Here is a 27,385-nt window from a genome sequence, read left to right as displayed (position 1 = left end):
GAGTGGAAACAATTAATAGACAAGATACCACTGATATGGTTGACTGTACGCCATTTTCTTTTCAGATGTTTTCCATTTTTCAAATTATTATTACTATTTTATTCTATAGTATGCGGTGTCACTGCAGTATGGGTGGGAGGGTTGAAGGGTTTCCTTTCTCTTTTTTGTCCTTGTATTTTTCTTTCATTTTTGGTTTTCTATAAAAGAAAAATGTAATTATATCACAATGTTTAATCTACAACAATTTATAATCTGTTCTCAATAGAATTTGACAAAAAAAAAACAGAAACCTAAAACGGACATAAATCTCAAAGACGTTTGAGAGCCACTGCTCTAAGCGAGCATAAATAATGGTTGGAACATGAGCAGCTAAGCTGCTCTGCATGGGGACAGACAGATGGCTGTGTGACCCCAACCCACCTGGATGGAGGTGACCGCCTCCTGGTGAGCATTGATTGATTGACAGTTCTCCAAGGTGTGCCAGTTCCAGGCTTGAACTTTGCCGGCGTCTGTGGAGCGAGGCCGAAGGTTTGACACGGGAGAGAGAGAGAGAGAGAGAGAGAGAGAGAGAGAGAGAGAGAGAGAGAATTAGTGAGGGGGGGGGGGGATTATGTGGGGTAGAGCCCAACAAATATATCCGCGTGAGCCGATATTGGCCTACAATATATACTATAATTGGCTATCACAGATAACAGCGTGTGTTGTCCGATATTCAGCAATATGTTAACATAATCTAACATTTTGTTTTGTATTTAGATTTAGAGTTATATAGGAAGACACCTTTTATCTCCATACTTTAACTTTTTACATTTTTTTGTAAATTAATTTGTCATGCTACAGTAGTAGATCTACGATTTTCTTTTTCTTTTTTTATCGTGAAAAGTAACAGTTTTGGACTTCCGAGAGCAACAATATATATATGTATATATCTATACTGTATATATTAGCATTCATAAAAGATTGTGTCCATATTTGCATGTGCATGTTCTCCCCGTGTCCCCTAGGGTAGGTACCCTCACAAAAAACATACAGTAATCATAGCCTCTAAACGAGCCAGCCCGGGGGCGCCTGATGGAGGGGAAAGGAACTGGTCGGACTAACATTTTCCTTTCACGTGCTACGTCAGGCCGGGGAAACTCTCCCCTGTCAGGTGAAGCAGCTTGGACTCCTCATGCATAGCAGGAAGCATGAGGTCAGACCGCCCAGGATTACATTAGATAATTGACACTTGGGTGAAAAAAATGGGTGGCAAAATTGTGGGATAGAAATGTAAAAAAAGAAAAAAATGTCCACATTGGTCAGACCCGATAACTTCTTATACTCCATAATATCGGTATTGGCCACAGGAACCCAGCGTCCGCCGGGCTGTATTGTATAGGCAGCAGACTGGAAGTGATTAAGTGATTACTAGTGCCAGTACTGGTAGAAACCCACCTGAGCACCCCCCCCCCCCCCCCCCCGCCTCCCTCGTCCTCGCCACCAGAGCTGTCCATTCCTATTGCCGTGAGTCAGCCGCTTGCTCCACTGGCCTGTGTGCCTAAAGCACTCAGTCGCTCACTCTTCGCCCCAGACGGAGGCGCGGTGGCAGACGCTGCCGGCTGCCTGCTGCCCACACACTGCTAAAAGGGGGCTTGCTCGTAGACATATGGGAGCAGCAGACGTGCAAGCGTACGTTTGTGTGGATGGTGTGTAGTACACACAAATGCATGAGAGCATATATATACTATATGCATGCACGTGCATTCACAACACATGTGGATTTGTTTGCCAGCATATGTATGTACACACACACGCACACACACACACATGTGCGAGTGCATGCATACACACAAGCACATATTTATTGAGCACACGCACGCACAGAAACACACACACACGCACGCACCACACACACACACACACACACACACACACACGACAGATGGAAAGACAGACACACAGCTGCCTAGAACATTGTGAATTGTTCTAATTACTCTCTATGCCCTCTACAGTACTCCTCCCTACACTACACCTACAGTACACAATCCCAACACAAGCACGCACGTACGGACGTGCACACACACACACACACACACACACACACACACACATAGATGAACCCACTGTTCCAATTATTTTCTTCTCGCTGTTTGTACCATTGACACCCTTTTTCGTGCGTGCCCAATGCACACACACACACACACACACACACACACACACACACACACACACACACACACACACACACACAGAGCGAGCTAATTGCATCTATATCTCATGCAGGTACACAGACAAGCATGCATAAATACACCCACATGTAACTATACATACTTCACAAACACATGCGGAAATCAATAACACCCCACACACACTCAGAGACATACATTCACATAAACTGTCCACTCTCCACACACAAGATCTATACACCCACTTGCCTTTCTCACACGCATGCATGCATGCACGCACACGCACACGCACACACACACACACACACACACACACACACACACACACACACACACTTGTCTCTTTCTTTCTTTCTCTTTCTTTCATGCACATACACCCACGCACACACAAACACACACTATACACCCACTTGCACGCACACACGCACGCACGCACACAGACGCAGGCACGCACGCACGCAGACAGACACACACACACACACACACACACACACACACACACACACACACACACACGGTAAGTGTTGTGTACCTGATCCAGTGATTATGTAGCCAGGACCCTCAGGCACAAAGCAGACAGCAGTAACAGCGTTGAAGGTGTAGATGGACTTTATACAATGGCCTGAAGGCAAGAGAAGAATGTTCATCATTAGACTGTCAATTTACCACAAGCTGTGTGCACAGACTGGTACACACGTAACACACACACACACGCATGCACACACATACAGTACATGCAGAACCTCTAACTTGAGCCTGGAAGCTGTGTGTCCACACATGGGCTACACACTGTGACTATGCATGTGAATGTGTGTGCACGACTCCACGTGTGTTTATAATATAGTGTGTGTGTGTGTGTGTGTGTGTGTGTGTGTGCGTGCGCATGTTCGTGCGTGAGAGTACCTGGTGTCAGTTGTCCTTACCATTGCTAATGGCCCAGATCTTCACACAGCAGTCCACTGAGCCACTCAGGATGAACCTCTCCTTCTCTGATAGACACAGGGACCGTGCTGCACAGACAGACAGACAGACAGACAGACAGACAGACAGACAGACAGACAGACAGACAGACAGACAGACAGACAGACAGACAGACAGACAGAGTATAAGGCAGTCAGATGGTTGGACTTCACTGGGGTACAACAGAAGGGGGAATGAAAGGGAACCGTTTTGAAAGGAGGATCAGAGATAGACAGAGAAGACAAGACATGGGGAATAAATAAGTGATGGTGTAGAAAATCTGAGAAGAGGAAAAGAAGGGGAGATGGCCAGAGGGATGCCAGAGGCAGAGTGAGAGACAGAGAGAGAGAGAGAGAGAGAGAGAGAGAGAGAGAGAGAGAGAGAGAGAGAGAGATGGAAAGACTGATCGAGCACACATGATCAAAAACAATAATCAGCGTTATCCAAGCATTAAATTAAAGTGCGTTGCTGCTGCCAGTCTGACTTATTGTTGGTATGGTTCCAGTATGTACTATTGTTCTGCATGGTTCCAGTATGGACTATTGTTCTGTATGGTTCCAGTATGGACTATTGTTCTGTATGGTTCCAGTATGGACTATTGTTCTGTATGGTTCCAGTATGGACTATTGTTCTGTATGGTTCCAGTATGGACTATTGTTCTGTATGGTTCCAGTATGGACTAGTGTTCTGCATGGTTCCAGTATGGACTATTGTTCGGTATGGTGGTCCCATTTTGTTCTGCTCCGCAGTATTTGGACTGTCTCTCTCTCTCTATGGAACTCTCTGTTGTTCAATAGAGAGAGATAGAGAGAGGGAGTGGGAGGGAGAGACCGGGAGAGGGCGTTAAAAATGGAGCGATAGACGGTTGGTGGCTGGAGACTAGAGAGGGTCAGCCCAGGTTGTCAGTTGTCTGTCTGTCTGTCTGTCTGTCTGTCTGTCTGGCTATTCTCTCCTGTCTCTCTTCGGGTTTGATCTCATGAACCAGCTCTATAATTATCACACCTGGAGATGGACCACATCACTCAGTGCTAATCTTGATGCGTGCGTGCGTGTGCTTGCGTGCGTGTGTGTGTGCGTATGCGTATCTGTCAGTATCCTCCAAGGTTATCTCTCTCTGATCTGATGAGCTAAGTACTGTAATTATCAGACCATCACCATTCATCTGCAGTGTGAGTGGCTGTGTGTGTGTGTGTGTGTGTGTGTGTGTGTGTGTGTGTGTGTGGTTCTGTGTGTGTGTGTGTGTGTGCGCTCACGTGCGTGCATGCACATCAAAGGGTAAGCCAAAATCCCCTTGTGTAATGTAATGTCGCTAGTGAGCTTGTAGATTTTCAGTGCAATAAATCACGTGAAAACAAGCATAAATCAGGCATTACATTATGTGTGCGTTAGCTTACCGTACCTAGCCTCTTACAGTACTCAGGGGGAGGGGCTGACAAACAGGTGACCCCTCCACCGTGACCTCCCAGGTTCCTCTGCTCCGTCGCCGTGGGGACATGCCACACTTTCACTGTCGTATCTCGACTAGACAGACAGACAGACAGACAGACAGGCAGGCAGACAGGCAGACAGACAGACAGGCAGGCAGGCAGGCAGGCAGGCAGGCAGGCAGGCAGGCAGGCAGGCAGACAGACAGACAGACAGACAGACAGACAGACAGACAGACAGAGATACAAGTTACATAAGTTTATTAAGTTACATAAGTTAGATTCCCCTCCGTTGCATTGTAACAGCTCTGTGTACACATCATTTCTATTCCCTTTCAATTGTACATAATTAATTGCATTCCTAATGAATTGCATTTTCATAGCGCTCTTTCAAGTGCTCACATTCACACACCAATGGTGGCGAGCTCACACCGACCAACTCATTGGAGGCAATGTAGGGTTCAGTGTCTTGCTCAAGGACACTTCGACATGTGGACAGGAGGACATACATTATTTTGTTTTGATTGTATTGTTTCAGTTCCACTTTTGCTTTGTGTTTTATGTTTTCTCATGCCAATAAAGCCCTTTGAATTTAATTGAGAAAGAGACAGAGGCACGCACACACACACACACACACACACACACACACACACGTGCGCGCAAAGAGGTGAACCACCTGTTATTACTCATCAGTAGGACAAAAAGCCCTTCGAGATTATCCATTATCGTATTCTTAAACACTGAAATCAAATTTGCACTACTTGTCATTATACCGAGACCTCTGTAATGAATTATTAATGCAGGCTTTGTGTTATCACGTCGGTGCACGTTCAAGTTCAAATTAAGAGTCTGTACATAGCAAAAAGCCTGGGTGTTTTAATGGAGCCAGTACAGCCAGGGATGTGCCACGCCGCGCAGAGCACACAGAGGGCCTGCATTTGTGCCATGTACAACCACTCTATTGGAGAGATGGTGTGAGGGGACCTCACAGAGGGGGGAGAGAGAGAGAGACAGAGAGACAGAGAGAGAGAGAGAGCAAGGTTAAATGCATTCAACCTGAACCACTAGACCTCAGCAGAGTTATCAGTGTACGAGGAATTTACTTGTCAGGCAGAGAGAGAGAGAGCAGGAGGGAAAGAGACAGATGCAGAGAGATGGGGATAGAGAGGGGCGATAGGGAGAGAGAAATAAAATAGAGTGATGGGGGACAGAATGAGAAAAGTGAGAGAAAGGGAAAACATACGGGGAGACAAGACAAACAAGACAGGGAGTGAAACAAAAGAGAGAGCGAGAGACATACTTATCTGCATTATTCATTCTGCAGATCTCTCTTGTCTACCGGAGGCACCCCTTCACCCCCCCCACCCCCCGCTGCACTTACCTCCCGGAGACCACCAGGTTGTCAATGGCAACGACGCAGGTGACAATGTCGCTGTGACCATGAAGGAATCGGAGGCGGAACCGGGCCTTTTCCCAGAGGGCCTGGAGCGATGCAAACGTGTCTGAGAGAGGGAGGAGAACGTGAATGGAAACTAATTTGCGCAGTTAGTGGTATTGACACGTCGGTGACTATTGTTTGGGACCCAGACGGTGTGCCGAGACACACTGGTGTCGTGAGATAAGTCCAGGTGTGCTTTGGGACAACCACATATTATTTATTACTGCAATACAGTATACTGAAAGTTATGAATTATCTTTTAATTTACTATATCAGCACTCATTTCCAAAAACAGACACAAATTCTAGTCTGTCCCCGTTTTGGGCATATCATTATATATGCGGAAATCTGCCATTTAAAATAAATTATGTATTATATAATACATTTGCACCTATTAGTTATAATTGCTTTTCCTTGATGTATTATTTAGCCTTTCTATTTCCATTTTGACATTATCTGACATTTAAACTAAAGGAGTGATGTCACATTGTGGTGTGACCAGACTGATCCACCGTAGGTTGAATAGAAAAGAAACACATGTCTCTTGAGTTGATGTGTGGCAGAGTTGTGCTCTGTGCATTTGCCACAACAAAGATCCATGTCTCATGAATGCCATGTCATATCAGTGTTGTGTGGGGAAGAAAGCTGAGCAACCAGCTCACACATGATCCATTTGGAGCTTCGAGATTGGCTATTTCCTATTTAGATGTGTCGCTTGTGACACCTACAATGATGCTGGTGGTAATGGCATTGATAAGAATTTTGCATGGATAAGAATACAGGTGTAAAAGAGAAAGAGAAAAGAACCCACACACTCATCTGCTCCAAAAGTTATCAAACTAAAGTTATCAAACCAGTTTGACCAGATGAAGAGCCTTGGCTTGGTTACTTTTGAACCCAGCACCTGTACCAAGTGATGTGCACAGTATTAGTTTTTGCAAGAATACAGGTGTGCCTTTGAGATTTGGGCTTGCCCTTTGATGTGCTTGGGGCACAACACGTTTTAAAACCAATGCGTTTGCTTAACTGAAGATAAAACACATCAGTGTTCCTCAATGTGGATGATGATGATGTTGCCGTGAAGCCATGAGTTGATAATATGGCTCAGAGGAAGTACACGCCGTGTCCCTCAGGGAGGCAGACACAGACTGAAAGGTCAGATCGGTGTTGTCTTGTTACGTACGGTACAACACCCTTCTGCAGAGATGCAGTTTAATCTTTCATTTTTTCACAAATGTATAAACCACAGACAACAGCCGAGATTATACTATAATTATTATTAGTCATACTAGTGGTAGTAATTAGGAGTTGTAACTTGTAACCGTGGCATGTTTACACCCCATGTGAAAATGTGCTTCCATGCAGCTGGAAACACATGTTATTTTTTGTTCAAACCTGCTGCCAAGCCAAAATAAAACAAAGCTATGGGGAAATTAACTGGAACAGGAAACAGATATGCCACCTTCTAAAAATTGGGACTGCACTGCAGTAATGAAAAGATCGAGTCAATAGTAGAGATATATCTATGATTTTATTGTGGTTATTTTATTATTAGGTTCGAGAAGCAAGTCCACTATAGTTATCGTACTTCTTCCTGGGGCTGTGATGTCATGTAGGTCAACCAATAGGATGACAGAAGGAGGGGGCTCAGCGTCTGAATTGCCATTTGGCTCTGTTGGTCTAGTTACATGAGACACACGCCCGGGCGGTCGGACGCTGTCCGAGTTTTGCCAGGGACACATTTTGTGTGACACATGGTCATATGTGCACATACACACTCACATATACACGCACACGCAATTAGCCCACCTTCTTGCTCAAGTTGCTGTGTTTCCGTCCTGGGTTCTGCTGCACTGGCAGCCAGGGCTGGACAGTCCTCTGACAAATCTGTGCGGTGGCTTGACGATTTGGCTGCTCCCGCTGTATCTCGCCTTCTGCCTGTCTCTGATCTCTCCCCCTCTAATCCCACCTGGATCTCCTCGGTTCCTAGTTCTGTCTGTGAGCCAGCCAGCGTTGGCCGCACAACCTGGGCACTTGGTTCCCCCTTGGGGATCTTTGAGGCTGGAGGCAACTGTGATGGAACGGCCCCAGAGCTGTCCTCCCTGTGCTCAAGCAGAACAGGGAAGAGGAAAAAAGAAACACAAAGTCACGGAATGATCAATATGCAAAGGGACCTCTGTGACAGCATGCCTAACTGTAGAGTAGAATGTTTTAAGGGCCCTCCAACACAGAACACAAGTGCTAACCAAACAGCAGGCATTATGTGAGACAGATTGAGAGAATGAGTTGGTCAGAGTATGAGAATGGAGGAGATTCATAAAGACAATGGTCAGCAGTGAGTTCATGAACCACTTTGTCCTGCGAGTAACAATCCATGTAGAGGGAGAAAGATACAATAAAAGATACATAAGGATATATATTGCAATTTGACTTTACATAACTACTACAAGCTCTGAAATACTGGCAATCGAACAGCCAAGTGTTTTAGGGCATTTACTGTACCACATGTGAGGAAAATGCCCTTGACATCAACTAGTCCCTGGTTTGATTTTCGGCCGGTGGCCGTACCATTTGCTGCATGTTACTCCCCTATAGTCCGATTCCGTAGCTGGTCTCATGGTCGCAGCCTACGTATTTCCTGTAGGCGGACTCGACGTAGCTGCGGGGATAAAACCCTCACCAGGCGCACCTCTTCCACTACAGTGAACGGCAGAGTGACTGATGTTAGTTTGCCTCAAACTTTACTCCTTTACCTGCTTTTTTACTAACACTAACATTACAAAGATGCCCAGAACATCGAGATGAACCTGTGTAGTTTATGGCTGCTCCAACAGTAGTGGCAACATAAAAAATAAAATTAAACGGAATGTCTAATATCCACCGCGGTGGCTGAGACCAGAGCCATTGAGTAATGGTTGAGACGAAGCAGGGAAAGATACATAACGCCAGTGTACTTTATACCTCATACTTTAAATGCTTAGTATGAGGTATAAAATACAGCAGCCTTAATGTTCATAAAACAGAAAGTTTTTTGTATTGGGTAAGACTGGCGATATGTATCTTTCCCTGCTTCGTCTCAACAATTACTCAATGGCTCTGGTCTCAGCCACCGCGGTGGATATTAGACATTCCGTTTTATTTTATTTTTTATGTTGCCACTACTGTTGGAGCAGCCATAAACTACACAGGTTCATCTCGATGTTCTGGGCATCTTTGTAATGTTAGTGTTAGTAAAAAAGCAGGTAAAGGAGTAAAGTTTGAGGCAAACTAACATCAGTCACTCTGCCGTTCACTGTTGTGGAAGAGGTGCGCCTGGTGAGGGTTTTATCCCCGCAGCTACGTCGAGTCCGCCTACAGGAAATACGTAGGCTGCGACCATGAAACCGCTACGGAATCGGTCTATACTCTCTCTGCATTTCCTGTCTCTCTCCACTGTAACTATCAAATAAAGGCTTAAAAATACCCCCCAATGTATTACCTGTATTACCTGTATAACTAATACTGGTAATACTAGCAATGTTGATTTTAATTAAATCTAGTTGTTATAGTTGTAGTCCCCTGTTCATGATGTTGTAGAAGTAAAATAAAAAAAGTGCAAGCATGAATTATTATATGCATGCAACCCAACAGAGGAGCAGAACATTTTAAAAGCCCTATAATAATAATAATAATAATAATAATAATAATAATAAAACTTTATTTGTATAGCACCTTTCATGACATGAAAAAAAAAGCAGTAATGCAGTACAGTGAGGACATGAATAACAAAAAATAAAAGATCAATTAAAAGCAATGTTGTAGAAGTGGGTCTTGAGCTGTGCTTTAAAAATGTCTACAGAGGCTGCATGGAGCCTATAGAGCAAAAATGTGTAGACATTCTGTGCATGTAAAAGATTATAACCATAGTTATATACCGCTAGTTTTGTCCATAACAGATGGATTCAGAAGGGTTCACGCTGAGATCTGCATCCAGAAGGTCCTCCAAGGGGCCGGTGTACAGGGCTGGAAACCCTTGGATGAGGTCTACGTTGTAGACCTCATCCAAGGGGTTCCAGCCTCATCATACAGACTCTACGTGATGTGGTACAAAACCCAGGAAGATTTGTTTTAAGGCAAGCATGACATGATTTGACCCCCAGAAGAAAAATAAATCTGTTCAAAGCCATCAAAGGGAATGTTAATGCTTTTGAAGAATTTATGCCTCGCGCCATCTGTCTGGTGCCCACACCTATCCCCTCGTTTATTCCCGTTTCTGTGACCCTCTCCCTCCCGCGTCGCTTATTATCCCTGCCTACTTACACTTGTCTTTTCATCTTCTCCTTATTTCCTTCTTCCACAATCCCAGGAGTTTGCTGTGAGCCAGAAAGCTGCAGCACCAGTCCAGCCAATCTGGAACGTAGCTCCGCCTTCCTCGAGATCTAAGGAGGAGAGGAGGCAGGTGATTGGTCGGCCACCCAGGCACATTTGGCTTGTTCATTATGCATAGAAACATATTCAGGTTGTCTTTATTCATTAGTCGACAACTTGCAACTGAGCATCGATTGAGCGACAAGATGTGTGTGCACAGTACACCAAGGCAATGAGCCCGCTGTCAGTTTACAAGCGTGACATACTGTATGCTGTAGCCTGGTTCACTTTATTCATTAACTTCAGAGGTGGAACCGTGGAACAAGATGTAAGGCAATTGCGGTACTTCACTAACTCCATGGGCAATTAGGCATGGCCAGTATAATCTGCCTTGCTTTAATCATTGGGTTGTAACTTGTAATATGCACTCATTATGCCAGCTTTTTGATGCAGAGGTTCAGGTGTGTAGTAAGTCTGTGAGTGAAGGATAGATTGAAGGAAGGAAGGAAGGAAGGAAGGAAGGAAGGAAGGAAGGAAGGAAGGAAGGAAGGAAGGAAGGAAGGAAGGAAGGAAGGAAGGAAGGAAGGAAGGAAGGAAGGAAGGAAGGAAGGAAGGAAAACTGAATTTAAGACTATGTGGGTCTCTGGGGCTAAAGCAGAAGAGTACAACTGAACCTGTGATGTGATTAAGATGCACAGTCAGCGACTGGGTAATGTAAACGCTGTTGATTACGTTTTCTCACCAAATAACTGTAGCTCATTAACTACCACAAATAGTTTATCACTATGTGGATTGACTGTCTGTGGATTGACTGCTATGTTGGGTAGGCAGAGGCTACATATTTAACAGTCAATCTAGTCAGTGAGTATAGATTGTCTATGTGTACACTTTGACAATTTTTATACCACTGTTAATTCAGTTGACTTTGAATACATTTACAGTAATATAATATTTAGGGATCTTTAACAACCAGTCCTATTAAGAATCCAGTATTGTTGATATACTATTAGTGGACTTTGACTACATTGATACAGTGGTGGTAGAAAAAGTACTCATATGTAAAAGTATCAATACTACAATGTAGAAATACTCGGTTATATGAGTAAAAGTACAAAAAGTAGAAGGTACTCATTATGTCCCATGTCACAAATCTAGGCCTATAAAATGTGAGTTTGTAGATCAACTATTTTCAAATGGATGAAAATGTATAAGGTACTTCATTCCTAATCTCTTTGCATTTAATACTACCTGCTTACTCTTTATTATTGTTATTTTATTAACTTTTATCTGTCCTGTGTTTAATAATTGCCTGAATTTCACCAGCAGAATCAATAACGGTTGGTCTGTCTGTCTATCTTTGTACTGCTATTGTCGGCTTTAATGTATTCTCAATCGGTACACTAAGGTTTTCACATTGAATTTATGATTAACTAATAATTCATTGTATTTATTTATTTTAATAATTATTATTTTTTGTCTGGTGAACTCTACTGAAAGTATGGGTTTCTGAACTCTGCAGGGCTGTCAACATTATGTATTCAGCAGCAGCTGTTATTATTAATTCATGTTAATCACATATCCTTCTGTTTGTGTTACATCATCGCTGATTACATTACATTTTCACAGGAAACCGTTTCTCATCTTTTTGATGCATAGAAATGCCTTTCATTAAACCAACAAAATTGATTAAGTCTGTTACAATACAATCTATATATGTAATACCTAAATAATAGCCCTATATACCTACTGTAGGCTACTGTACACAGAATATGCAGGGGACGAAAGATATGGGTTGATTGTACCCTGTGATAAATCCAGTTTCACTCATGTGAGTGATTGTTGTCGCTAACCTGTGATAAATCCAGTTTCACTCATGTGCTGTCTTTGAATACTTTATTGACAGTTTGTAAACAGTAGATTGGTACGATGATTGTTAAAAGGAATCGGATAGCACAGGGACTTGTTGTTTACATTGTGGTCCTGGACGGTCAATTCATCGTGTCGTGACTCGTGAAGCAAGACACTCGAGTGAGTTATAATCGGTGCATTATTGCACAAGCGGGGAAAACCAATCGAGGATTTACAGAACCACAAGTACATGATGAAGTCTTCGGTACCTTAAGTCTTTCCTCTGGGCTGAGAGTGATTTTGATCTCCAGATTCTCAATCTGTCTCAGTTTCTTTTGCAGCTTCCTCACCTCCGTGACCTCCTCCATCTGATCTGAAACCTGTAGTAGCCTAACTAAGACCTAAAACTAAAGGAATGGGAAGGAAGGAAGAAGTGTGTCTAATATCTACAGCCTACCAGTGGCACCACGGCATTCCTCTTTACGGGAAGTTCAGAGAGATAAATAGTAATACATTTGTTTATGTTGTTTCAGCCCCACGTAGTAGAGAGTGGAGTTCAGTTCAGTTGAGTCGAGAGCTCAGTCGAGAGACGTGTCGCTGTTGCCGGATGTTGAATATATAGATTGTCCTTACAGTACAGCGACATCGTGTGGGCCGTTGAGGGCCTGTGTGTGCTGCTGGGTTATTTATATGTTATGTTCTTGTAATAACGGTTTGTAATTCATTTTGCATAGTAAAAATCTAAATGTGCCTTTTTTTAATTCTTGGCATAAAGTAACTCATGCAACACGAATCATACATTTAGACAGGAATGTTTTTTCCAGGATGCACTTGCAGTCATGCAGGTCCAAGTCCAACAGTGTAAAATGTTTTTTTTAAATCACAGTGACAAGCTGAAAAGCATCTAGGATAAGAAACTGTTAAGTAAAACGAAATGTAGGACAGACAGGATATTAAAGTCACTCCTCTTTTTCTTTCAAAGTGAACATGAAACAACATATGTGAGACTAGGACTTTTACAAGAACCGTGCAAAAGATAAAACATTCCAAGTGTACTCCCTGCTGCTATAACGCAGGTATAAAACTATGATGTGACAATATATATATAAAGCTGATTCTTTCTGAGTAAAGTCACTTAGTTAATTTCATTCTCCTTCTAAAATGAATTGGCCTCGCTCGGCGGAAGTGACGTCACCCCCACGCATTCCTTTGTGTGACGACCTCAGTGAGAGCAGACAGACAGCAGCTCGATCCGCCGAGAAAAAAAAGGAAAAAAAAAATACAACAAGGGGGAGAGAAAAAAAAACTCGTCGATCCCCCCACTAGAAGTGGACAGATTTGGGGGTGAGAGTTTCCAAAGTGTCCCGGGGCCGTGGGACTTCCGGGGGAGGTGAGACGGGAGCCGTTATCACCGGTAAATAGCCAGTGTTTGTGTTGCACGACAGTGTTTTTTGTGCTAAAAAAATTTGCGCCGATTTTTTTCTCCGCCTGCCTGCTCTACTCTACGCCCGTCGTCTCCAGACAGCCGGAAGTCTGCGAGATGGGCTTTTGGTTTTTTTCTCTTCTCTTTGGTTTTTTTTTATTCTTGCCTTTTTTTTCTTTTTTTTGCTCTCTCTCTCTCTTCTTCTTTGCTTGTTATTTTTTCACAAGCACGAGTACGCTAGTAGCAGGACACCTCGCTCTGTCTGTACTCTGGACCATGTGTGTCCGTTAATTACAAAGTCTGGCCTATATATATTTCTGCTGTATGATATGTTAGCATTGCCGACTGAGGACTCGAAATGGAGTCGTCACGCCGAAAGGATAAATATATAGTGTGATTGTGTCGTTTCTGCACGGCACCAACGTTCTGCAATCTGCTGCACACAATCTGTGTAGGCTAAAAGCAATAATAAGCGTTTATTGTTTACAAAGTGTGTCGATCTGATCATGCACCACTAGCTACACTATGGTGGTCCGATTTATAAAATCCATTCCATAATGGGTTGCATTTGCAACAGAGGTGGTCGCCTCAAATATGTGATTCATGATATGTGGCAGAGAATGACAACGTTGTTTTTTTTTTTTTGTAAACAAAATGTTTAGAACAAACACCCATTGACATGCTTCTCCTTGTTCACTACACACTCACACACAGACATCATTTTACCCCCGTCAGTTTTATTAGCCGTACACCAGACAGTCCAGACTTTAGAGATTCCGTTTCAAATTCATAATTTGTCATTCAAATGAACAATTGGCAAATACATTGCATGCCAAATTTCCAGTGTCACAAAATGTAACCGCTGTTGCTTTTGCTCTGTTGGATGAATATTATGCTGTTGTGTAGATTGGTCTTCTGACATGTAAAATGGTTAATCGATTTCGGTGTGTGGCTGTTATTGTTTTAATAGTGTATGTATTAACTAGCCTTATACAAACAAGCTGTCAGCCATCAACTTTTGTTGTGTTTCTGCCATGTCTAGAAACCCAATAATTTCACTCCCTTTATAGCCTACTTGTATGGGATGTAACAATGGATAATTGTGAGTCTTCAAACGTGTCCATATAAAATTGCAATTAGATGGACTAATGAAATGTTCTTTCTGTCCCTTTGAAGAAATGATGGATGAATCCCACTTTAATTCGTCCTACTTCTGGTCCCCCATTCCAACTGTTCAAGGACAGGTAAGACTGGACCCATCTTCAAACGGCTTCTCTGTAATTAGTTTGTGAAGGTTAAGAAGCTCATTTAGTTAATATAACTGACTCTTGAGTTTATTGTTGCATATTTGGTGAGAGAGACTATGCACTATTGCCTATGGCCTACATTATTGCTGAGGCTGGCACCGCCCTGTTATACTTTTATTACTTTTATAAAATATGCAAAAAGGTTAAAAATAGAATGATGGCATGGGCCGCTGGCCTAGTGGTCCGGGCACTTTCTCTCCCCATTTCCTGTCTATACTGTATTCTATCAAATAAAAAATATCTTAAAAAGATAAATAGAATGATGGAAATGTCACAGGAGATACTAGGAATCCAAGGAACATGCTTGAATTGAACGTTATTTTGAAGGTCAGAATAGTACTTAAATCAACTTAATTTGCGTCATCAGAAAATCTATAGCTTAGTCATAGCTCTTGAAGGCTCTTGAAATACACAAATTAGAATTCTGAACTCCTGCACGAACCCTGTATTCAGGGCAAAAAAATATTTGATGCCTGCATACCTGAGCGTGCCACACATATAAAAATAGACTTGGATATAATTTTTCCGTGCACTGTTTGTTCTCTACTCCACCGCTGACAGATTGAGAATGCCATGTTCCTCAACAAGATGAAAGAGCAGCAGGAGAAGACCCCCACGACCCAACACTACTCCACCCCCCACTACTCGACAGCTGTGCTCACAATCCCTGGCACCAAGGGCGACGGTGGGGGCCAGGCCGGGGCCGGGGGACACCACCACCACCACCCAACACACGGCACCCAGAACATCACGGTTGTCCCCGTCCCCTCCACCGGCATCATGACGGCAGGTGAGCCATGGGTGGAGTGCGTGGCAGAGACACACATGATATATGATTCTCAATGTCTGTAACGGCAACACGTATTCACCTTTTTAAGGCCGGCATTGACATGTATAGAGATTATTTCGATACACTGTCTGTGGATTTGTTATAGTAAATGGTGCATTTATATAACGCCCGTTATCCAAGGCGTTATCCACTATCGATTGTGCTTTACATTCACCCATTCACACACACATTCACACACCAATGGCGGAGGAAACCATGCAAGGCACCAACCTGCACATCGGGAGAGTCTTGCTCAAGGACACTTCGGCACTAACTCTGGGGGAGCCCGGGATCAAACTGGGAACCTCGCGGTTTCCATGCGGCCACTCTACCCCTGACCCACTGCCTTGGCCAATTTCCCATAGCCAGAAGATCATAGATCTCCGCCTACTGATTTGTCTGGTGATGTCTAATAGGTATTCTTACACAAGCCAAGTTTACCACGGCAGCAAGTGAGCCATTATGTCATTAGGATTGTTAGTTTTGTTCTCTCCTTCAGATGTGTTTTGGGGTCACTGAAACATCATTGTGAGGTGGGTGCATTTGACATAATTAGTTCTTAATTTGACAGGAAATGTGTTAATGGCAGCTGGAAAGAGAGACGGGTTTATCATGTTTCATTCTGTCCGTCTGTGTCTCTGTGTAGCTGGTCTGGTCATCACAACGCCTCAGGGAACGCTAGTCTCTCCCACCTCCTCCCAGTCTTTTGTCGGCCATCCTACCACTACCATGATTGTCTCGGCACTCCATGCTCCTAATGCAGGTAACACACATGATGAAAATTGCGATGAATGATTATTAATCTCCTTCAAAATCTTCTTCAAAGGCCGTGTATACAAAGGTGTATACAAAGGTGTATAAATATTTAATAGTAGTAGGAAACTTTAGGAACTTGAATTAAAATGTGTAGGCCATAATACAAAACTATGTCAACACAGTACACTGCACATGTATAATTGTGGGAAAGGATAAACAAAATGCAGATTGCATTTGCGTCTGAGTTGTAGGAGGTGCGGCTATAGTAGTAGCATAACTAAAAAGTTTGCTTTGAAGGAATCTCTTCTTACTCGGTGGAGGACGAGGACGAGACATTCTTAAGAACACCAGAATGAGTAATGGAGTAAACTTACTCAACTGTGTTGCCTTTGTGCAGTGTATGAGGACGTTCATGGTAAACAAATACTAATGATTTGATTCGGGTACTCGTACTTGACACGGTGTAAATCTGGGGGGGAAGTGTCGGCCGGGGGGACACTCACTGCCAGCTAGAAACCTGTTGTGCAAGTAGGCTAGCAATTGACCAAAGGGTTTTTGGGTACAGTGCGCTATGTGGGGGGACGTGGTCTAGCGTGTACGCGCGTGCACCGTTCCGTCCCTGCGTGTGCACATCAAAAATGTATTGGTACCACGGCGTGGTACTGCGTTCTACGAGCATGACACCACTGGTCACCCCCCATCTCTCTGTCCATTTCCTGTCTGCCTACTGTCTGTCCCTCCATAAAGGTGAAAGCCACAAAAAACATTAAAAAATCTCCTTCAAAAATCGATTACCGACATTGTACAAAACCCAAACTGGTGACCATAAGTACAAATTCTCTGGACCCGAGGAAGAGTAGTAATGGGGATCCAATTAAACAACATCTCTCTGAAGCTTCCATTGTTTCGTAAACTGGTGGCTTTGAGGATTTAGTGGAATAAATCTGTTTTGCTGGGTTCACCTAATTCTTTTCTGATGCTCCTGGCTTTTTGAGGATAGGAAAATCTGGCAACACCACTTGTGCTGTTTTTGCAACCCATAAAGATGCACAATAACCCTGCTTTTCTTGTTATTGCTCAGTGACCAGACTGTGTTGGGCAACAATCTTTTATTTTATTTTTTATTTGCACTACATTTTGAAACGAGAAACCCCAACGATCATTTGACATCGGAGTGTAAGCTGAGCACTAGGAGCTGAATAAGAGATGGCCACTATGGTTTTCTGTGTAACTTTACACAGATGTTTGTTCTCTGAGTTGTTGCCTTTCCTACTGTATGTCCATTCCAATGTATCCAAAGTATGTCATTAAGTAACAAGAATGCAAGGCGTGAAGGCCTAAAATCCCCCTAGCTTTCTTATTTGTTACACAACAAGAGATACATGACAGCTGCATAGGTCTGTGCTTGTATCCAACTGCGGTCACATGCTCTTCGGAGATGATTTGAAAAGCTCAGTGTTGGCTACTAATGCGTTTTGGCTGACATCGGGGTCCACCTGTGTGCCTGGATCCCGTTTCTAAGTTCTCCTGATACAGTGTTTCACTGTTTCTACAAAGGAAAGGAACTTGTTTGTTGCCCATTTGATAGTTTGACCTGTTGGTGGCACAAGATGAAGAGTCATGTGTTCACCTCACCAAGAATCAATGGACCTTTTTCACAGAGGCCATTTGCAGATAACATGAGTTGTGCTTGTGTTTCATAACTTTAATTTACTGTATACGCGTCAGCTGTGTTTATCTGTCAAAATGGCCACCATGAAAGAGGTCTATAGGTTTCTGCCTCTTAGGAATGCTTATAGCAAATAAGGAGGGTTCAGGAGATACATTGTTTATTTTAATAATTTAAACATTGGCCTGATGGTGGAGCTGGAGGGTCACGGGGTCACCAGAACGAAGAGGTTTCGTCCTATAAGGAGCTTGAATGTGCACAGTAAATTTCATGGCAATCCATCCATTAATTGTTTGCAATACATTGCTCACGTCTGTTAGGTAAATTGTTTAAAATGTTTTGATATGCCTGTACAAAGCATTTTCACTCTCTGGGTTCCACAATTTCTAGAGAATTTAATTTAAAAACCATATTTCTCAATAATCATATTGCATTAAAATATAAATTGTGTTTAAAATGGCTCATAAATATACAGAAGCAGTCCCTCGATTCTAGTTCATTTTTCACAGTGCAAGGAACGTGCCCATTCCAGACACATTACACAGTGGGAATTTGGTGAAACCTACACCTAGATTTTGGGGATGCATTTTCTCCTGTAACCATGTAATGTTGTTCTTCTCCCATTAGACAAAAAAGATGGCAACGGGATGTCCCATGTGGTTGTCATGCCGACACCGTCCAAGCGAGGCAGGAAGAAGAAGGTGACTGCGTTGGTACCTAGGATACCAGGCCACCCCCTCTCACCAGGAAATGAGACGTTAATACTAGCTCACCTGACCGCCGGGGGCCAGGTAAGAACATTTACGCATCGGGAGAGAAATGTCTAAATGTGGGAAATAGATGCAGAGTTAGGTCCACAGTCCCAACCGTTTGCTTAAAAAGAATCGACTTGTGACAAGTTGCGTCTTTGCAGCATCATGTCGGCGATCCGTATGACCTGTCAAACGAAGACGACGACCACGTGGTTAAGGAGGGCGGCACTAAGACATACAGGTACGGACGGAAAGCCCTAGTCTGCATCCCTGCCCTGTATTTCCATGTCCTAGCAGTGGAATGCTAGCACACCTGTAGCCCTCTGTCCTGTCCTGTCTTAAAGTTGGCTCAGTGATGCTAAGTTCAAGGCTTCTGTGGATGCACTGGCCATAACTGGATGTCCCAGAGACTCACACATGCATGATGCGCTTCACTGCATGTTGTGGGGGCGGAACACTGCTGCTTTTGTAGGTGAGGGGCATTAAAACGCCTGCTTTTAGATTTATAGACCAGGCTGTCCCGGACACAATGTGAGCTCTCTCTGCTGCTGTTCAGTTGCCTCTCTGCTGCTGCAGTCTATACACACACACACACGCACGCACACACACACACACACGCACACGCACACACACACACACACACACCTATCACACTGCTGTCCTTTCTTCTGTTCCTTTCCTTATTGCATGGCCTTTTAGTCTCAGGATCTCTTTGGCTGTCTCTATTTTTCTCTTGCTGCTACAGTAGCTCCCCTTTAGTTTTCACTGACGCCCTCCCCTCCCCCTCGCCTCTCCCATGTGTTAACTCGCCGTTTTTAAAAATGTTTTTATGTTGTATTTCTTGCCCTCACTTTCATTTCACACCTGTTATTTTGGTTATTTCTTTTCATTGGTTTACTGCATTTCATTGTGTGTCTCGTTCCTCTCTGTGGGTTATCATCTCCTTTCCAACAATCTTCACCTTCATTTTTATTTTCCCATTTTACTATTTCTGTTCTCTCTTTTCTCTCTCTCGTCTCCCTCCCCGTTTCCTATCCTTCTCCATATTCTTCCTTCCGTCTTTCCATCCTTCCTTCCTTCCTTCCTTCCTTCCTCCTTCGTCTCCTTCTATTCCTGTCCTGTGTGTCTGTGTCTCTCCGCCCCTGTAGGTGCCGGATGTGTGCGGCGACCTTCTTCAGTAAATCAGACATGCAGATCCACTCCAAGTCGCACACAGAGGCCAAGCCTCACAAGTGTCCTCACTGCGCCAAGTCGTTCGCCAACTCCAGCTACCTGGCGCAGCACATCCGCATCCACAGCGGGGCCAAGCCCTACACCTGCTCCTACTGCCAGAAATCTTTCAGGCAGCTCAGTCACTTACAGCAGCACACACGGTACTGCAGACCAAACGACCCACCCTACCCCGCTACACACACACACACACACACACACACACACACACACACACACACACACACACACAAGCCTTGAGCTATACCCATTATGTTTAGGCTGGTGGTGGTGTCAAGATTTGAGTGCCTTAAACTCTCATGGCTGTGGTGTGATCACGATCCATCATGACGTTCGCTTTTATGACATCATGGTTGCGAATGATTAATTAAAATTAGGATTAATTAAGATTCACACTTCATTTGGACCAAAACCCTCAGGTGTCGTTTAGCAGTGGGTTATCGAGATTATACACAGGAAAGTGCAATGTGTTCCAATGGGAAGTTAATTATGCAGAAAACTTGCGGCACTCCTTGTCCCCTGTGTGTCTCTCATCTTGACCTGTCATTGTATAATATAATAATGCCCCCTCCTTCAAACAAGATCACAGATTCCCTGTAGACCCCCCATGTGCAATTGTCCATTTGATTATTTTATACTCTATTTGCTCTTTTGGTTTAGTTTATGGTATCGATAAGGAAAGAAGAAATAGGCTATGCAGTTGATAAACATTGATTAATTTCTCATTCATAACATCTAGTTAAATGGTTGTAATTGTTGAACGCTCTTTGCTATAGGTCTCATCACAACACAAACAGATTAAGTATGAAATAAATGCAAGAAGATGTTCCCATTCATTGATAAACAAACACTGACATATTCACAACTATATATCAGCAAAATAACAACTATATAACGAATAAATAACCAAACTATCTCTGTGATAGATAGATAAACAGGACAGGCTACCTGAACTCACTAAACCTGACTCCCTAAATTAGAGATGTAGTCTGTAGTTGTGTTTCATCCCATACTGCACTGGGCTATATTACTTACAGTATGTGCAATGGCTTGTGATATACACAAAGGAAAGAGTGCAGGCTCTAAGGGGTCATGATCAAGTCTACATCTCATTGAGAACATCCAAAATACATCAATACAACAAGTGTCAGTAATTCATGACTTGTGAGTTTGTCCGTTCGATTGTGTTTGTCTGTGATTGGTTCTTCGCTGTTGAGGATACTCTGATAAATCAATAGCTGGAAACCCACCAACTGCACAAGCATATGGGCACAGGCTCTGATTGTCTTCCGCTCCCTGTTAATAAATTGAGCCGTTGTCACTAGCCGCACACAGATGCTCCACTCGTGCACGTGATTTTTTTCTTCTTCACATGCAGTCTCACTAAAATGTACTGACCAGACATCCCGCTGTGGCCGGATTTGGCGAGGACAGTTGCGCACATACCTGTGTGTACAATACATTTGTGTGAGCGACGCCCCTTTGGCTCTGCTTGGCCCTGCTGGGAATCACAGAGTAGCATCCCGAGTAGTTACTGTGCTATGGAAAAGTGACTCGATTTATTCCTGGATCACGGGTGTGTGTGTGAGTGTGTGAGTGTGTGAGAGTGTGAGTGTGAGTGTGTGTGTGAGTGTGTGCGTGCGTGCACATGTGCACATATGCTCATATTCATCCACTATGTAGGTGTTTGTGTGCGCGATGCTGAGTGGTTTGATCCAACAAGTGACCTTTTTGAGAGAAATTGTTTTACATTTAAATTCAAATTGCACCCTTTGAGTTAGACCCGTTTAAAAAATAAGGTGTTGCATAATTTACAGGGTAATTAGAACATCATTTAAAATGCATGGAGATATCGACTGGTATAATGTGAATTTCTACCCTTTTTTTTTCTCAGCGTATCCACTTGTTTGCAACGCATGCTTGTTTTCTTACTGTCGTACACTTCCCTTTCTTTGTATGCCCTGATGTGCTGCTGTCATTTCCTCTAAATCTGCTGCCTTTTCTGCTTCCAACATGCATACTGAATACAAACAGACAAACACATTTGGGAATGCATATTGATGTTCCGATTCATAGGCAGAATTTTTTGCTTTTCCATTCAACCCCGCTCTGTGTGTCGCTTTGCATCATTACCCCCCGCTCTTCATTGAATGACGGCCGAGCACATCTTCAGAATGGAAATGAAAATGTTTTTTCTTTTTTTCTGTTCTCACTGTTTCCACTCATTATCCCCTACTGCTAATGTTGTTTGTATGTTTTGTTTGCTTCATACCTTTATGATCATTACTGGAGATACTATTTAATATTTGGGTGTATTCGGAGTAACTTGTTAGCCCCTATAATTATGTTTAAACCGATTTCATCTGCCAGAAACGAGTATACTACCAATGGCTTGCAGTTATTATGACCTATTAGTTTGTTCAGGGAGCCAAATTATTGTTGCCGTTTATGACCACATCAAACATACTTACGGTAATGATAAGGGAACTAAAATCACAGCTTACGATTCAATGTGCGACCTATATTATGCAAATATTGTCCCCTTTTTTTATGCTATGATTGTTGATAGAAAGTCCTTGCTGACTCAACTGAAAGCTTTTTTCAGGTACAAATCAGACTACAGGGCACTGACTGTAGAATGTGAGAGCATGCTTATGCTGTACATGTTTTGTATTTTAACGAGCTTTCTTTCCCTGGAATGACCTCCATTCCTGACAGGCTTGGACAGATGTTGCTAGACCTGTTGGGCCAATTTGTTACACATGGAATCATACCATTTCCCACCAATCCCTGTTCTGTTGATTTCAAGAGGGTTTTATTTGTCACTATAGTTCATTCAGGTACAAGCAGCTAAATGTTCCTCAAGACTGCCAACAATACAATATAACAACAAGATAGTGATAATACTACTGGATCTAGTGACAAATACAATAAAATAAGGAGAATAAAGTTAACTTAAAAAAAACATGAACTTGCCAAAAGTACAGGAAAACCATTTTAGCAACATTGGGGAACGTGCATGTGTTACAGGGCTAGATGTTCTGTAAAATGATTTTGTCCTAACCACTGTTTTTACCGCTGTTTGTGTTTTATTATCTATACGATATTTTTGTTGCTCCTTAGTGAATTTGTCTTGCTGTTAATTGTATTCAGACATTGTTTCTTTTTAGCTCTGTGAGATTCGCTTTCATCTTTCTATCTTCATATAATTGGTCCTCACTAATGTTCATGATAATATTGTGGTATTTTATCATGAACATTAATGAGGACCAGTTCAATGAAGATGGGTTGAAATGTCGCAAAGTGGTCCTTTAAACTGTGTATTTCCAAACAAGGGATGTCACTACTCGTATTTCGCTACTCATTCACACTTCCCTTCCTTTCTCTCTTTCACCGACACTTTGTTTTGCCCAAAAGCAACCACACGGAGTCAAAACCCCACAAGTGTCCCCACTGCACCAAGTCGTTCGCCAACTCCAGCTACCTGGCGCAGCATGTACGCATCCACACGGGGGTGAAACCCTACACCTGCTCGTTCTGTCAGAAGAACTTCAGACAGCTCAGTCACCTTCAGCAGCACAACAGGTAAGTGAATCTTCAAGGCTTCGGCTTTCTCATCTTCCACAGTACAGGTGATGTCATTACAGGTGAGGTCATTACAGGTGAGGTCAGTGGTGAGAAGCACAGGAGGATAGGGATGCATGGTCATGCTTTCTATTAACCAAAATGTTTTGTTAACTGATATAAGACAATCATGTTAGGATTATTTTTTATCCCTACCTACGTTAGGTAGTTAAAGTTAAAGTAATCTTGTTGTGTCATAGCTCACAGAGTTCATGTATAGAAAGAGAAAGAAAGAAAGAATTCTTGTATGGTAATCATATAATTCATGTTGGGTAATGCTTGTTTAAAAAGTAGTTAAAAGCAAGTAATTTTATATCGTACTTTAATTGAGTATAACGTAATTATATTCTAAGTACAGAGTTAAAACGTTAATAAATTAGACTACATGTAGTAGTCTACATTTCATTAAAACAAACTCAGGCCCCGCCCAGAGTACTACTACATAAGAAACCTCATAGCTACCTGGGATGGGTGTTACACATAGTGCTGATTCGCGAGTGTGTACCTTCTTTGCTCATACGTGATTCAATATAAATCAATATTGCAGTCAAAGTCGTACGATTTGTCACACACGTTACCGCAGTGAAATTCTCCACATTTGACCCATCTCTTGGAGCGGTGAGCTGCAGCTGTGCCGCGCTCGGGAATCATTTGGTTAGTTGATTTGACCCCCCAATCCAACCCATTGATGCTGAGTGCCAAGCAGGGAGGCATTGGGTCCCATTTTTACAGTCTTTGGTATGAGGTATGGGATCGAACCCCGACCTCCCAGTTTCAGGGCGGACACTCTAACCACAAGGCCACTGTCTGGCATAGAACGTTCGCCTGCATATCGTTGTAGACTACACCACTCATGGTTTGGCATGTAGTAGTGATGGGAGTGAGTTAGGGGTTGGTAAATTAATGTATTTGATCAGAATCAATGAAACATTTTTTTTTAATCCAAACGTGTGTGTGTGTGTGTGCGCGCAGGATTCATACGGGAGACCGACCTTACAAATGTGTCCATCCAGGATGTGAGAAATCCTTTACACAGCTCTCTAACCTGCAGGTAATCAGTTCCCTAATTTTGCAGAATACGCTCTATGCCTTTTTCCATTCCCGTTTCCTGTTCCAGGTCAGTTTTTCATGGCTACAGTTGATTTCTTTTTTTTTTGCGGCTTACGCCTTTTATTGGTTTTTTGAAGGGACAGACAGTAGGCTGACAGGAAACGGGAGAGAGATGGGGGAAGACGTGCAGTAAAGGCTGTGTCAGGCTCGGGAGTCGAACCCGCGGCACACTGCGACTGTATTCACAGTCGGGTGCCCAGACGGTTACGCCACCGCCTGGGCATGGCTACAGTTGATTGGTTCAGTAGTAGACTTGAACCGGAAACACATGAAGGTGTTGTGGGTAACTGTGTGTAGGTACGGGGGCAGACATGCGCGACAAATTGAGTCAGCTGGTCGTCGCAAGCCCATGCTGCACTTCCGTCTTCCGGCCATTTCTGTCCGTTCCTTTGATATCTTCCGGGGCTTTGGGCAGCTGGTGGGCAGTTTCAACAAAGTGTTGTTTTTCCGGATGTGTAGTTCTTTGACCGGTTCCAGAGCCATACGGCTCTGACTAGTGCTATTTGTACAAGTGAGGACAGAGGAATGCACAGTACACTACTCAAAATGAAAACGTATGCACATTATAAAATATTATTATTATCCAATATCCATATTATCCAGCAATATGATAATGTGACTGGACCTCGACAAGATTTAAACACCATTACATTATTAAGAATAGCCATTACCATTAACCACATGAACCCCAGCATGCCTATTCTGCGGGGAACATTGTAGATCACATTTATTGAGTGCATGTGTTTTCTCTGGATCGTCTGCCTTGCATTTGGTGTGCTGGATCCCTGAAAGTGAAAACTCAGTCCTGTGGAGTGAACGCAGGCAGGACGCATCTGTCCCATTGGTTAGTGCCTATCACTGCTGAACCCGATGTGTCAGACTTCACATTTGTTGGCACGTACCAGCTCCTTCAGTATCATAGCTTATATATGAACATGCAGAACATATGGTTCATCACATCTGGCCGTAGTATTAATAAATATCAGATTTAGTGTCGTCTAGATTTTTATCTCTAGCACCGTGCATGTATGTATTTATTGTTTGCATGTGCGTGCTTTTGCACGCACTTGCATTATGTAATGTAAATGACACATTATGTAATTTACATAATGTAATGGAAACATAATTGAGACAAACAAAGCTTTCAGTGATTATTTTACCACCCACTCTCTCTTCCAGTCCCACCGGCGGCAACACAACAAGGACAAGCCATACAAGTGCTCCAACTGTAACAGGGGATATACAGACGCAGCCAGCCTGGAGGTGCACCTGTCCACACACACGGTCAAACACGCCAAGCTCTACTCCTGCGGCCTCTGCAACCGCACCTACACTTCGGTGAGTGTCTGTTGAGTGCCCCCATCGCTACGTCATAGACATACACTTTAGCCACTAGCCCAAACACTACATGTCATTAATAAAGATTACATAAACCCATTCAGATCGTACAACGTGTGGGAACGTCATAACTAATCAAACCCACGGATCCAAAGGACGTGTACACATGTCCTAGCATATTTTCATTGATATCAAACGAGAGACAAATATTCTGATTTATTTTAATTTAAATGTTTTAGTTGGCCTCTCCTTCTGCACCATACTCCTTGCTCTTCGCGCATGCACGTTGTCGTTCACTTCCCTGTTTACTGCTCACAAAGAAGGGCTCTGCGTGCGTAATCTAAGGAGCTCTCCGTGGTTTTTACCAGATGGATATACTAAGCTCTTCATTTCTGACTTCAACATGCCTCTCGTTCAAAATATGAAGCGAGGGATTATTATAAGCAAGCAAAAAATATATCTCCCAGTTTTTGTCCGGAACGGACGGACGGGGGTGCATATCTTCCCGGCACCCCAAGCTTCTATTTTGAATGAAATCCCGGCGCTGATTGTGTTAAGCATTAAGCATGTGTGGGGTGCGTACCCCACTCATGGCCACGAAACATGGCCTTATGCTGTGAAAGTGTCCAATAACAGAAAGGTCCTAATTTCAGTGCTCACCTCAAACATTGACATCTGTTTTATACTTGTTTTGTTGTCCAGTGTCTGACAACATTTATTTTACAAATCATTGAATGACAATCCCCCTCAGGAGACCTATCTGGTGAAACACATGCAGAAACACAACCCGGACGCACTGACGGCGTCAGTCGTGGCCGCAGCACAGCGCACGGCACAGAGGACCCAAAACCAACGGGCCCAGGTGCAAGCGAGCCTGGCAGCCGAGGCCGCCGCTGCTGCCGCTGCCGCTAGCGGGGCGGCCCAGCCTGGCGGAGCTGGCGGTCGAGGAGGTGGGCAGCAGGGGCAGAACCAGACCTCGTACCCGACGGCGGAGCAAATCGCCTGCCCCTTCGACCTGCACCAGTATAAGACAGTGGCCGCTGGCGACATCCAGTACAAACAGGTCACAATGGCGGACCTCGCCGCCCACAAGGACCTCTGTCTCACGGTGGCTACATCTGCTATTCAAGTGGAGCACCTCAACTCGTAGAGGAGGCAAATTAAC

At 43.5% G+C, this 27,385-nt stretch overlaps 2 protein-coding genes across 6 annotated transcripts in view; one reads left to right on the top strand and one right to left on the bottom strand.

Annotated features, from left to right (window-relative positions):
* The window catches only part of LOC310856405 (telomerase protein component 1), a 20,152-nt gene extending 7,400 nt beyond the window's left edge, over positions 1-12,752 (bottom strand). Inside the window, exons 1-8 of one of the 2 annotated variants that reach the window (XM_083761817.1) lie at positions 12,452-12,752; positions 10,287-10,405; positions 7,797-8,089; positions 5,931-6,051; positions 4,525-4,646; positions 3,089-3,175; positions 2,698-2,787; positions 421-509 (exon numbers count right to left, since the gene is read on the bottom strand). In XM_083761817.1, coding sequence (XP_083617943.1) covers positions 421-509; positions 2,698-2,787; positions 3,089-3,175; positions 4,525-4,646; positions 5,931-6,051; positions 7,797-8,089; positions 10,287-10,405; positions 12,452-12,550 — 1,020 coding nt within the window. In that variant the 5' untranslated portion in view covers positions 12,551-12,752. The remainder of the gene's footprint in view (positions 1-420; positions 510-2,697; positions 2,788-3,088; positions 3,176-4,524; positions 4,647-5,930; positions 6,052-7,796; positions 8,090-10,286; positions 10,406-12,451) is intronic. The other variant, XM_083761818.1, reaches the window with a different exon arrangement.
* Positions 10,400-27,385, top strand: LOC310856407 (uncharacterized protein). 4 transcript variants are annotated; one of them, XM_083761822.1, is made up of 12 exons: positions 10,400-10,425; positions 13,165-13,258; positions 14,782-14,849; positions 15,474-15,702; positions 16,388-16,504; positions 18,794-18,957; positions 19,080-19,159; positions 20,067-20,291; positions 23,566-23,733; positions 24,745-24,823; positions 26,062-26,220; positions 26,972-27,385. In XM_083761822.1, exons 3-12 carry the CDS (start codon positions 14,784-14,786, stop codon positions 27,368-27,370), a joined length of 1,686 nt encoding a protein of 561 aa, XP_083617948.1. In that variant the 5' UTR covers positions 10,400-10,425; positions 13,165-13,258; positions 14,782-14,783; the 3' UTR covers positions 27,371-27,385. The 4 variants fall into 4 exon arrangements, with proteins under 4 accessions (XP_083617948.1, XP_083617947.1, XP_083617946.1 ...); XM_083761821.1 differs by lacking the exons at positions 10,400-10,425; positions 13,165-13,258 and adding an exon at positions 13,369-13,572; XM_083761820.1 differs by lacking the exons at positions 10,400-10,425; positions 13,165-13,258 and adding an exon at positions 13,369-13,596.

The sequence above is a fragment of the Protomyctophum parallelum genome, assembly GCF_964188405.1.
Source record: "Protomyctophum parallelum genome assembly, chromosome: 3".
Taxonomy (NCBI): Eukaryota; Metazoa; Chordata; class Actinopteri; order Myctophiformes; family Myctophidae; genus Protomyctophum; species Protomyctophum parallelum.
Note: the sequence above shows the minus strand (reverse complement) of the source record. Positions and strands in the feature narration are given on the sequence as shown.